Source organism: Pteropus vampyrus, unplaced genomic scaffold (genome assembly GCF_000151845.1).
Source record: "Pteropus vampyrus isolate Shadow unplaced genomic scaffold, Pvam_2.0 Scaffold11, whole genome shotgun sequence".
NCBI lineage: Eukaryota > Metazoa > Chordata > Mammalia > Chiroptera > Pteropodidae > Pteropus > Pteropus vampyrus.
This window is the reverse complement of record NW_011888792.1, coordinates 686,932-699,837: the sequence shown is the minus strand read 5'-3', so window position 1 is coordinate 699,837 and position 12,906 is coordinate 686,932. Positions and strand designations below refer to the sequence as shown.

At 31.6% G+C, this 12,906-nt stretch overlaps 1 protein-coding gene across 1 annotated transcript in view; it reads right to left on the bottom strand.

Moving 5' to 3' along the window:
- Positions 1–12,906, bottom strand: part of JMY (junction mediating and regulatory protein, p53 cofactor) — an 81,258-nt gene that overhangs the window by 20,767 nt on the left and 47,585 nt on the right. The window contains exons 3-4 of the mRNA XM_011377333.2: positions 10,109–10,259; positions 3,969–4,138 (exon numbers count right to left, since the gene is read on the bottom strand). Coding sequence (XP_011375635.1) covers positions 3,969–4,138; positions 10,109–10,259 — 321 coding nt within the window. The remainder of the gene's footprint in view (positions 1–3,968; positions 4,139–10,108; positions 10,260–12,906) is intronic.

Below are 12,906 nucleotides of genomic sequence, written 5' to 3'. Positions count from 1 at the left end.
AATGAAATGAAGGTTCAAACAGTGGTCATAAAAACCATGCACAGCATAAGAGAAATAACATTAAAGGCAAGGTCAGCAAGCTCTCAATCAAGACTAGCCTTTTTAAGTGGGAAAGACGGCAAGGACAAACGACCTAGAAACAGACATCTGAGTATAAATACAGGTTCCACCAATAACAGCTATACAAATATAGATAATGCATGTAAGATGACAGAACTGTCTAAAATTCCACATTTCAGAAATCTTAGAAAACTGAATATATCACTAATTTCTTTGATGTCAAAACCTAACCTCACAATTCATTTGTAGGAATATATGATATGAATTGATGTGAGTCCCTATTTATTCCATTTAATGTAATATCTGTATGTTTTATTACTGGAATACTAACTCTTGTCTGGAAGTTATATGCCCTAAATTGGCTTCCTAAAATCTAAAAAACTAAGAATTCTGAAATTTAGGGGTTTCAGATAATGGCTCATGGGACTGTAGTATAAAGAATTATATTTGAGAATTCAATGTCCACTGTGGTATACTGTAAATACTCAATAAATACTTGATGACTTCAATAAAGTGACATAGAGGAACATAACCTTAATTAATCATAATTTAGTCATGTGCTTTTAAGAGAAAGACAAAATTATGAAATAAGGAACTAGCCTCGGGGTTGTTCAGTACAAGTATATCAGATTATAACATATAGTTATAATCATATAACTATATGTTATATGATTATAACATATAGTTATAATCAGCTCTAGCAGTTTATATATGTTCATAGAGATGACCTCAAAAAATAATTTTTTTAAAATGGATGGGGAATGACTAAAATTCTCTACATGACAAGAAAGTATACTGACATATTTTTAGAACTTTCAACCACAAGGATTAAAATCCAAGTAGTTTTCTGGTTAATTTCCTATTAACCAGAGAACATGGTTAACCTGAAGATAACAGTCCGCAAGGTGAGATGTGACTATATTTTCTATGATTTATTTCCTGATGGTATCTTAACTTTAGTACCTATTTCAATGAATAACTATAAAGAAAATATCACTATTTCATTAATTAACCTTATTTTAATAATACTTCCAATATATATCCTACTCCTAACTTTGTGTGGTTATATGCAGTTTAATCTTGTCCAGTAGTTTAAAATATGTCTGAAAGTACAAGTATATCAGATTGTGCTGGTTTTTTTTTTTTTTCAATTAGAGTTGACATTTAATATTATTGTATATTAGTTTTAGGTGTACAGCAGAGTGGTTAGACATTTATATAATTTTCGAAGTGATCCCCCCAATTACTCTAGTACTCACCTGGCACTATAACAGTTATTAAATATTATTGACTATATTCCCTATGCTGTACTTCACATCTCTGTGACTATTTTTTAACTACCAATTTGTATTTCTTAATCCCTTCAACTTTTTCATCCAGCCCCTGTGCTATTATTTTAAAATCTGAATTGGTGAGGAGTAACTACTGAAAAGTAGAGTAAGGTAGTCACAAATAATTTAAGTAAACCTGGATTCTTTCCAAAGTAATGGGCCATAAAGGCACTGACAGTTTCAGTTTTTGATGGGAAAATATGAACATCTGAGGACAATCTGGGTCAGAGGCTCAGGTACAGATTATTTGGGAACCTACTAAATTTGTGTGCAAAGCTGTATGTGTATGTGTATTTCTCTGAGTACAGAGTTCTTAACTTTCAAATTATTAAAGAGGCAAGTAGACTGTGACCTAAAAAGGGTAAAATGACTACAATCAAGACAGAAACAAGTTAAAAAGGAGATAGATTAAAAGAAATGGTACTTATTTAGTGTAGTTGAAGAAAACTTAAAAGTCAAATAGAATTTTGCTTGCCCAGGTAATATTTAATATTTCAGCATTAATTTAGAAATTTTGTTTCAAGTTCAGCATTATACTCATAGAAAATATTACTATTTTCAACTTGATTTCTATTTGTAATTTTTAAAGTGGTTTCTTCTGTCATGTCAGGAAGTTGTTGTCTCTAAAATACCTGAGGAGATACAACCTATCAACATATTTTAAACTACGAAAGTCTCCCCCATAACTTAAATTAATGGGTAGTACTGTATTATAAAACTTTCGCTGGCAAAGCATTTGTTTGGGATGGGCTTAATAATTGACATTTGTTCTGTTTCTGTTTCTCGTGAGTAATGTGGTCACCTTAAATTAATGCTAATAAAACTGGTACAGTACATCACAGATACATATAAAAAGCACAATACATACATTATATATACACAACAAGCATAAACATGGCAAGAATGACTGACAGTTTTACCAAAACCTTTGAAGAATTCAAACACAATCCAGAACATCAAAAACAGATTATTAAGGTAATAGGATGGCCCCAGGGAAAATGACCCCACAGATAATCATCAGCCCAGACTCTAAGGGCCCATTTCAGCCTCACCCTTCCAACACCCTAGACCAATTCCAGTAAGAACAATGTTCTTGCAGTAGCAAGTAGTCAGAAATCTTACACTCAGCAGTTCTTTTAGACACTCTATGTTGTCAGTACAACCCAACTGTCAGCCTGGTTAGAACAATAAAGCTAGTCAGTGTGATGAAAACAAAGGGTGGTACCTCTACTTTATAGGCAATAAAAACATGCTAGAATTTTAAGTTTTAAAAGTTCTAGAACTTAAGAAAATTCCAGAAGGTAGTAACATAAAGAGAAAGCTAAGTAGAAAGGAGACTATAGTAGAAATGCCTCAGGGGAATATGAGAAGGGTCTGAAATTTTTGCAAACAGATTCTGGATATAAAGTGTGAAAAGGTTCCAGGAAAAGGCAAGTTCCAGTATTATCTTTAACAATAGTAACAATTAAGAAAATGTAAGAAAAAAATAAAACTACAATTTAAAATCCAAAATATTTCTTCCCGGATCACAGACGTGATACGCTATTTCATCTCATATACTATTTTTTTTTTAACAAGAGATAAGCATATGTACTTTTAAATGTCCATGATGACTATACTGGTATACCTAAGCCCCAAAAACTTCAATAAAGCTGTATTGATAAAAACAGACAACATTTTGTTCTTCTCTGCAGACAAAAATGTACTGCTTTCACAAATACATAGTTAATGTTTTAAAAACCAATATGGTTGATCTACAGAATGGGAGCAAATATGTACAAGTCATATATTTAATAAAAGACGTATCTAGAATACATAAAGAACTCTTTAAACTATGCTGTATATGTGAAACTAATATAATACTGAATGTCAACTGAAAATGAAAAATTTTATAAAGGTGGGGTGAAGGGGAATAAGAGGTTCAATTTTCTGGTATAAAACAAGTCATAGAGATATAATGCATAACATGGGAAAGAGAGTCAATTTTGAACAACTGCTTTTAGATATATTCTAACATATATATCAGTGACTCTTTTCAAGAATTTCTAAGACTATTCCTTTTTTATTTTTTTGTATCCATGAACAGATTCTAATGAAGCACAGTCAAATTGGACCTCTATTTAACCCTGCTTTGTTCCAGAAGGAATAAAACGGGAAGTTCCAAAAGGTAATGGTTTGAGCATAATATAATCAAGTCTAACAAAATGTTACTGCCTTAGGATTTTTACTAAACTTCTCTGGGCAGTAAAACTAATTATCAGAAAGCTTTGAATGTTACAGTACAAAAAAATTTAAAGACAACAAAGAAATTCTGACATCATTGTTTTTGTTTTAATAGTGCATTGCTACCTACAGTCACACTGTGATACTGTGAAAATACCATGTGTCTAACTGTTCTATTAGTGGCAACTCAAATCATAGGCCCCATCATGAGTATTATCATTGTCTCACAAATAGAGTGCAAAATTAACAGTTGCCTGTAGAGTCAGAAAAATGTTAGTCTTGTACAAAGATAAAAATCAAGTAGCAAATCTTAATTTTTAAAAAAATTTATATATTTTTCTGAGTTTTTGTTACCTCTTCTTTTAGTGCATGTTTCCTCTGTTCCAAACAGATCTCTTTAGCTCTCATCATCTGCAGAGTCTCCTTAGAAACTGCATACTGTAGTTTTTCCATACGCTCAGCGGCTGCTGCCCATGATGCTTTACCAAATTTCTTCTGATCTGCTCGCATTCGATCGTACACAGCTATTAATAATAATTTTTAAAAAGGATATTAAGACATAAAACAAATTGATACTAACCTCTGCTGGCAAAAATAAAGGTTCTTGCTAAGATGACCATTTACATTATGTTATATAATACAGGATAACAACACTGTAATAATACTCTATGATGATCACTTTAAGTAAAAAGAATCTCTGAAGGCTACGCAGTCCTGGTGTTTACAGGTATCATGTTAAAGCTACAAACAACAACAACAACAAAAACCTTAATGTTCTAATTTGTACTTGTCAGAAACAGGCTCATTTAAGATGTTTTTAAAAGATGAGCAGTAATATATCAAAATTAGGTTACATCTGTTTTTGTATAAGGAAGGAAATAAAAGAAGGACCTGTTTTATACCTCTTCTAAAAAGAAGTTATCTTCTGATTGGAAGCAAAAAGGAAGGCTATTAATCTCAACAGCATAAAGCCACACAGAGATGTTTATTCTGTTTCTGTTACATGGGAGAAGGAAAACATGCTCAGAAAAGGAAAATTAAAAGGTCAAGCAAACCTATTCTCTCCTTGTTTGGGCTGAAGGGCTTCCTGCTAAGATAAAATCACCAGAACTTAGATATAAAGAAAGTCTACAAAGACTTTGATGAAGCATTTGAAACTCCAGAATGATGCTGTAATCACATAAAAAATGTTTTGCCTGAAACTGCAGAAGCAAAGTATAAAATAAAATAATCAAAATTGTATAAACTATGAACTATACATCAGAATATACAGAGAATTATTGCAATTATATATAATAAACCAAGCGTAGAAAAAAATTGACACGCAAAGTGGTTGCACAAGGCTGGTAGGATTACAGATGTGGAGTTTGTTGTTCGTCTAATATCTAAATTTTCTGTAATGGTTATATTTTTTTTAAATCACAATGCTGCAAAGACTTTTTTTTAAACATCAAGAACAGTGCATCTAAAAGGCAGTCTAAACCAAGTACATAGTTAAAAATAGTTTACAGTATAAAAAGATCTTTAAATGTTCAAAGGAACTATTAATAACATAACGTACTGTTTTTAGTTTTTATTTTAAAAATTACCATACAGCTCTAGAGCAAATACCCAGGAGAGAGACTGCTGGGTCATATGGCAAAAGTACCTTTAACTACATAAGAAATCGCAAAATCATTTTCCAGAGATTACAATTTTGCAATTCTACCAGCAATGCAGGAAGGGTTCCTGTTACTCTGCATCTTTGTCTGAATTTGGTATTGTTAGCATTTTCTATTTTAGCCAATCTAATAGTCATGCGTTGGTATCTCATTGTGGTTTTAATTTGCATTACCCTAAAGACGAATGATTTAACATCTTTTCAAGGGCTTACTTGCCATCCTTATCCTCTGGTGAAGTGTCAGTTCAAGTCCATTCCCCATTTATTAACTGGATTATTCATTTTCTTACCCCACTATTAATTACATTGTTTACTGAGTTTTAAGAGTGCTTATATACATATGTATTCTGATACAAGTTGTCAGATGTTATTTGCAAATATTTTCCCTTAAATTCTATTGTCTTGTCATTGTTTTGATAGTACCTGGCAGAGGAAAAGTTTTTAACTTTGATGAAATTCATTTTATCAATTTTTTTCTTTTATGGTTCATACTCATTATCATATCTTTTACAGTTTATATTTGTGGTGTCATTGCTAAGAACTCTGTCTAACTCTAGGTTACAAAAACTTTTTCTCGTATGTTTTCTTTTGAAGTTTTACAGTTTTACATTTAGATTCATTTTGAGTTCATCTTTGTAAAACATGAGGCTCAGGTCAAGGTTAATTTTTCTGCATATAGATGGCCAATAGTTCCAATACCATTTGCTGCTTTCCATTAATTAGCTTTATCAAAAAGTAAATGGCCATATATTGAGTTCATCTCTGTAATCTTTATTCTCTTCCACTGATTGAGGAATCTATCCCTTCCACAATTCTATGCCACAGTAGCTCTATAGTAATTTGTAAAGTCAGGTAGTGTGATTCTTCCAATTTTTTTCCCTCAAAACTGTTTTAACTATTGCAGTTCTTTGCCCTTCCATTTAATTAGAACCAGCCCATTTATATCCACCAAAAAAAAAAAAAAAAACCACTGGTATTTTGACAGATGTTGTGTTAACTCTATAGATCACTTTGGGATGAACTGACACCATTACTATACTGAGTATTCCAATCCACGAACATAATATGTCTATCAACTTATTTACAGATGTTAATTTCTTTCATCAGTATTATAATTGTCAGCATACAAATCCTGTACATTTTGTTAGATTCATACCTAAATATTTCATTTTGGGAGGAATAATAAATGATGTTGCTTTAAAATTTTTGATTTTTAATTGTTCATTGCCTGTATAGACATAATTCACTTTTGTGTGTTGACCTTATTTCCTGTGACCTTAAGAGTCACTTGTTAGTCCCAAGAGTTTTAAAAAATAGATTCCATACAATTTTCTACATAAACAATGTTATCTGTGAATACAGACTATTTTATTTCTTCCTTTCCAAACTATATGTCTTTTATTTCTTTTTTCTTGCCTTTTTACAACTAGCTTAGATTTACTATATTATGCTGAATGGCAGTGGTAAGAGTAAACATCCTTGACTTTTCACCTGTTTTAGGGAGGGAGCATTCCATTAAAAAGGACGCTAGCTTTTAGGGTTTTGGTAGATGCCCTTTAGTAGGTTAAGGAAGTTCTTTTCTATTCCTAGTTTGCTGAGCATTTTCAGCACACATGATGTTGTATTTTGTGAAATGCTTTTTCAGTATCTACTGATAAACTGATCATGCTTTTTTAAAAAATATTTTCAAGACTGGCGTTTCTCAACCTCAGCACTTTTGACATTATGAGCCAGAAAATGCTTTGGCATAAGGATGGGCATCATAGGATGTTTAACACAATCTCTGGCCTCTATTTGCTAAGTGCTAGTAATACCCTCCGTAATTGTGACAACCAAAAATGTCTCCTGACATAGCTAGGTGTGGCAAAATCACCCATAATTGAAAACCACTGCTTTAAACCTTCAATATGGTGGATTACATTGATTGATGTTCACATGCTGATAGAAGGAGGATTAGGCCCACTTGGTCATGGTTGTTGTTTTAAAGTATTTTTATTACTATTTTAAAATGTGTCAATATTTCGTTGAGGATTTTTGCATCTATTATGTAGAATACTGATCTGTAGTTTTCTTTTTTTGTATTGTCTTTGTGTAGTTTTGGATTTAGGGTATTGCTAGTCCCATTCCATACAAATTAAAACTGTTCCTCTTCTATTTTCTGGAAGAGAAACATTATTATTTAAATGGTAAATCTGCCAGTGAAACCATTTGGGCCTGGAGAATTTTTTTCTTTTTTTTTTTGTGGGTGGGGGGAAATTTGAATCTACAAATCCAATTTCTTTAATAGTTATAAGAATATTCACGTTATTTATTTCATCTTGTGTTAATTTGTAGTAATTTGTATTTTTCAAGGAATTGTTCTATTTCATCTTTGTTATATTTGTAAGCTGAGAGTTGTTTGTAGTATTTCCCTTATTATCCTTTTGATGCCTGCAAGTTCTATAGTAATATCCCATATTAATATAATGTATTTTTAAATAAAAGATATTTTCATGTGCATTTGAAATATACATGAAAGACTAGGAGATGAAGAATGGTGGCGGAGTAATAGTGTAAGAGATTTTCAAAATTCATTAATCATATTATACTATATCTTTCCAAAAGAATGAGGATGGGGAGGCAAGTAATATGGTTTACTCAAAACTTTCTAAGCCACCTGCTTAGACAAATACCTACATTTCGGGAACAGGAAAGATAGGACACATTAACCTTGGTGGCTCAAATTGTAAAATGAGTTTTAAAGGTAACAATAAGCATCAATGTCAGATACCTCTGACAGCATCTATAGACAAAATCATTCACATTAACATTAAAACAAAAAGGTATTGCTGACTAAAATATACCTTAAAAGAATGAAAGAAAGCACTTATAGCAAACACTAAATGTTAGGTATAATTCTTTCTGAAGCATTTTGTTAAATCTAAGAAACAAACCACATTCATTTTACTCCTCAACAAATAGAAATCACCTATAATTATTCACAAAGTTTTCATCATAGCTATCAAATTTCACTTTGTGAAACATCTGAGTAAGCATCAATATACTATATCACATTCATCACTAAAAGAGGATCAAAGATTTGAAGATTAAAAAAAAGACCTCAAAATCTATTAAAAGGAATGAGGTCCTTTCATAATAACAAAAATAAAACATAAAACATCCAGAAGTGAACTAAATAAGAAATGTGCAGAGCCTAGATAAAAATCAAAAACCAAAAAACCCACAAAACTTTCCTGAATAAAACAGAGACTTGAATAAATGGCAGGGTAATAACAATTATGCAATTTTTTTTTCAAATTATCATAAAATATTTGTTTATTTAATAGCAAAGTATTTACTCTTTCCCATGAATATTAAAGTCCTCTTTCAAATTCTAAAACATTGTAGTTTTTATCAGAATTATATTAGTTTGGGAAGAAATCATTCCAATTTAAAAAAAAATGATTATAATACTATCTTAGGGGAAAATAATTAAGTATAACCAAGACTATTTTGAAAAATAATGACGGGATGATTGATAAACTGGGTAATAAATTTCATTATAAAGCTACCATAATTACAACATATAAAAACAGATAAGGCATATCAATGAAAAAGAGAGTCCAGAAAGAAATCCAAGTATATAAAAGGATTTTTAGTAGGCTTTAACTATTTGGAGGAACACAGAAACTTACTTTAGAAAATACAAGAAATTAAGTAACATAATTTAAAGATTTATAAAGAAATCATTCTTAAAAGCTGATGGTTCTTATAATTAAAATTTAACAAAAAAGTTAAAAGGAAATTTAGGAATATTTGCAACAGATGTCAGAGTTAATATACAACTATAATATAAATATAATAAAGATATCAATGAATATAAGGAGCTCTTACAGATCAACAGGAAAAAATACTACCATAGATCAATAGGCAAAAGATATTAACTGGAAAAATAAGAAAGAACATGTAAATATCAATTAATACATGAGAACAAAAAAGATCAACACACTCATTAATAATGAGAAATGCAAAATTTAAAAACATGATACTATTTTTCACCTATCAAATTGTTGGTTTAATTTTTCTAATGACAATGCCAAATGATGCTGAGGAATCAAGGAAAGTATTATTCAGCGCTGGCACCTTGAAGGAATAAATTGCTTTAAATGAAACTTAAGAAAATGTGGATTTGCTGAAAAAATAATCTGAATGCTAACTGATATTAATGCCAGGTAAAGAGATAAATTATTAAAATAATAAATAGCAGTGATTTTGAACTGCCTATCAAAGAGCCATGGAAAGATTTCTGCAGCCATCTATTGGAAGGAAGTTAAAAGGTATGGACCTTCACAGACCTTGCCCTACGTGTCTCTTTATTTGACTTGTCCTGACTTATATCCTTTATATACTGTAAGCATGTGCTTTCCTGAGTTCTGTTTGAATCACTGTAGCAAATAAATGAACCTAAAAGTAGTATGGAAACCCCTAAATTTGTAGCCAGTAGAAGTGCAGATGGCCTGAAAACATGACCCCCTAAATTTGTGAATAGTGTCTGAGATAGAGGCTGTGCCTTTAAATTGTGGGGTCTCTAACAGTGAATGGTTAGTGTTAAGAATTGAATTACACTATGCCAGTACCCCATTACTATTATTTTTTTAAGGTGGGCGTATATGTAAACACATATACCTAGTAAAGTTTGAAAGGATTTATCTGTGTTAATATTGATCTTCCTTAACTGCTAGGAATCTGAGTGGTCTTTATATACTTTTTAATACAGTTATTGTGAACATAAAATATTTAAACTACTCCTTTTCAAAAACGCCTAACACCAGGATGATTTTACTGGGAAACTCACCTTTTTGAGCTTTAGCTGTTATTTCAAAATATTTGACAGTAAGATCTTGAATGGACAGCACAGCCATGTGAGCTTTCCGCTGCCAATCAGCATCTTCTTTTTGTAGACTTTCGATTCTTCGGGGACCCAGATAATCATTCTCCATGGAAATCTTTAGAGTGACAAAAGAAAAATTAAGTTCATTTGTTTCTTTGATTCATTTCTTAAACATTTACTGAATATATCAGGCATTGTGCTTGGTGCTAAAACAAAGAATAGTTGTTTTTCCCTGCTCTACAGTACAAGCTACTAATTCATAAAATAAGTAAATTAACAACAATGTTGAAGGTATTTGACATAAAAATCTGCTCCCTCTTCATCCTTCCTTCCTCCATATATAAATATAGGACCTAAAGCAAAATGTTAAGGAGTGATTATTTTGGGGTGCTGAGATAATGAGAAATTTCTTCCTCTGTGATAATTATATTTTCAGGTTAAGAATTATTTGTGCCAATAAAATATTTATTTAATAACTAACATAAGTAAATAACTGAAAACTCAGATTTTAAAACTGATAATATTTAAAATCAGCCCATTCACCTACCAAAGGACCCAAGATAAAAATATAGCTATATACTATTTACAAGAATCACAACTAAAACTAAAGGACTAAGGAAAGTTGAAAATCAAATGATATATGAAGTGAATGCTAAAATAAAATTCACTGGAGTGATAATATTAATATAAAAGTGTATACAATCACTAAATGGTATGTTTAGCATGGGAGAAAGGTACAATTCAGCAAGAAAGCAATGGACTCTTTGTATACTCAAACCTGCTTTACCACACACTGAAAAATACTTAAAAATTAAATGAGAAGTTAATAATACCATATTAGGATGATTACAAAAAAAAACATATGATACAGAAAAATGTAAACCCACCCTGGAACATTTTTAAAAAGTGAGGTCCTAAGCCACTAAAACTTTGAAATGAGTTTAAAAGTTGAAACCATATAATCCACATTCTCTAAATGATGAAATAAATAGAAATTAAAGTCTAAAACCAAAATAAAATTTTAATCGCCTGTAAATTAAACACCCAGAGGAAGTTAACATTGGGTTTTAGTCTTGAAGCAACAATAAGCAAATGAAGTGTCTTCCAGAGAGGGGGAAATACATATAAAAGCTGCCCAGCATACAGTGAGTAATTTATTAGCAGTGTTAAGGGGGACAATGCCAAGGCAGAGAGAGGGGTCAAGAATAACTTCAAGGTTACTGTTTGAAAAAGTATGTACAAATGTGGAATTGCCATTTCCTCAAAAAGTAAACAATGGAGGAATAGCTGATATCAAAAAGGAAGACGATCAAAGATTTCCTCTTGCATATGTTAAGTATGACTTTGCAAAGGTCATGGCCACAAATATAAATCTGGGTAACCTTGACACACAGAAGACATTTAAAGCCATGAGAGTAAATGAGATCATCCAAGGAAGTCATGGGAAAAAGGCTCATGACTGGGCCCTAAGGAATTCCAGCACTCCGGTTGGGTGAAAAAGAGCCTACAGAAACCAAACCAGAGGTAGCGGGGACACTAGGAAAGTGTGGAATCACATAAGCAGCAAGATTCAAAAGAAGAGAAATCAACCCTGTCAAAAACTATTTAGGGATCAAGAAGGATGACAACTAGTATCCATGGACCTAACAGCATACAGATCATTCAACTTAGCAATAACAGTCCTGGAGTATAGGCAAACTCCCTCTGCCCATTAACTCCCATCGCATCTTCATATCTCGGCTGAATTACTAGTTCACTTCTATACATGTTTTTAATAAGGAGAGAAATGTAGATACATGTATAAAAAATACTCTTTTGAGAGATATGTTAATGAATTTAGAAAAAAGGATGCAGCTGGAAAAGGAGAAGGCAGGCCTTTGCTTTTTGTTTTATTTTAATGGCAGATTATGGAACAGGTTGAGTGGTAAGAAATATCCAGCAAAGGGAGAACCTTTAAGGTGCAAGAAACAATGGAGCTAAGTAGAGTAGGAAGGTCCTTGAGAAAAGATGAGAAGGGAAAGGATCCAGAGTACTGGCATAAGGATTTTCTCTTGGTAAATGGAGGAACAATTCCTCCATGGCTCAAAGAAAGGGAGGTTTTGGGTTTGATAAAGGAGGATATGGGGAACTCCTGTTTGATGATCTCTGTTTTCCCCAGTGAAGAAAAAGCCCAGATAATAAGAAGTTGGTACAGGAGAGGAGAAAAGAGAAGACATAAAATAGCTGTTTTTAGATGGTAGGGTGACAAACCATTTAGAAAGACGCAGTAAGTAAATATTAAAAATGAGACTAACCACGTTAGTGTGGTAATGGTGGAAAAAGACAAAGACTCATATACTGTTTGTGGAGCTATAAATTGATTAAAACATTTTCTGGAAAGTATTTTATGATACTGCATTTTTAAAAGGTATTTAAGACAGTATCTTCAAAGAATAATAATAACCGAAGATACTCATTGAAATGTTGTATGAAATAAAAGAAAAAAATGGGTTCCAGATATCTAATAAGAAATTTATGTATGATACACACATAAAACACAATTCTATGCAAAAATTAATGTTTATGGAGAGTTTTTAATAACAGATAAGTGATTATTTCATAATATTAAGACAGGTCAAAATCATAGATATAATTCCAATTACATAAAAGAATGTCCAGAAAAAAGACAAAATATGTAAAGTGTGTTATTATTGAAGTCATCTTTTGGCAGTAGATTATGGGTGATATTTTTCTTCCTGTTTAAAATTTGCACTTTCCAAATC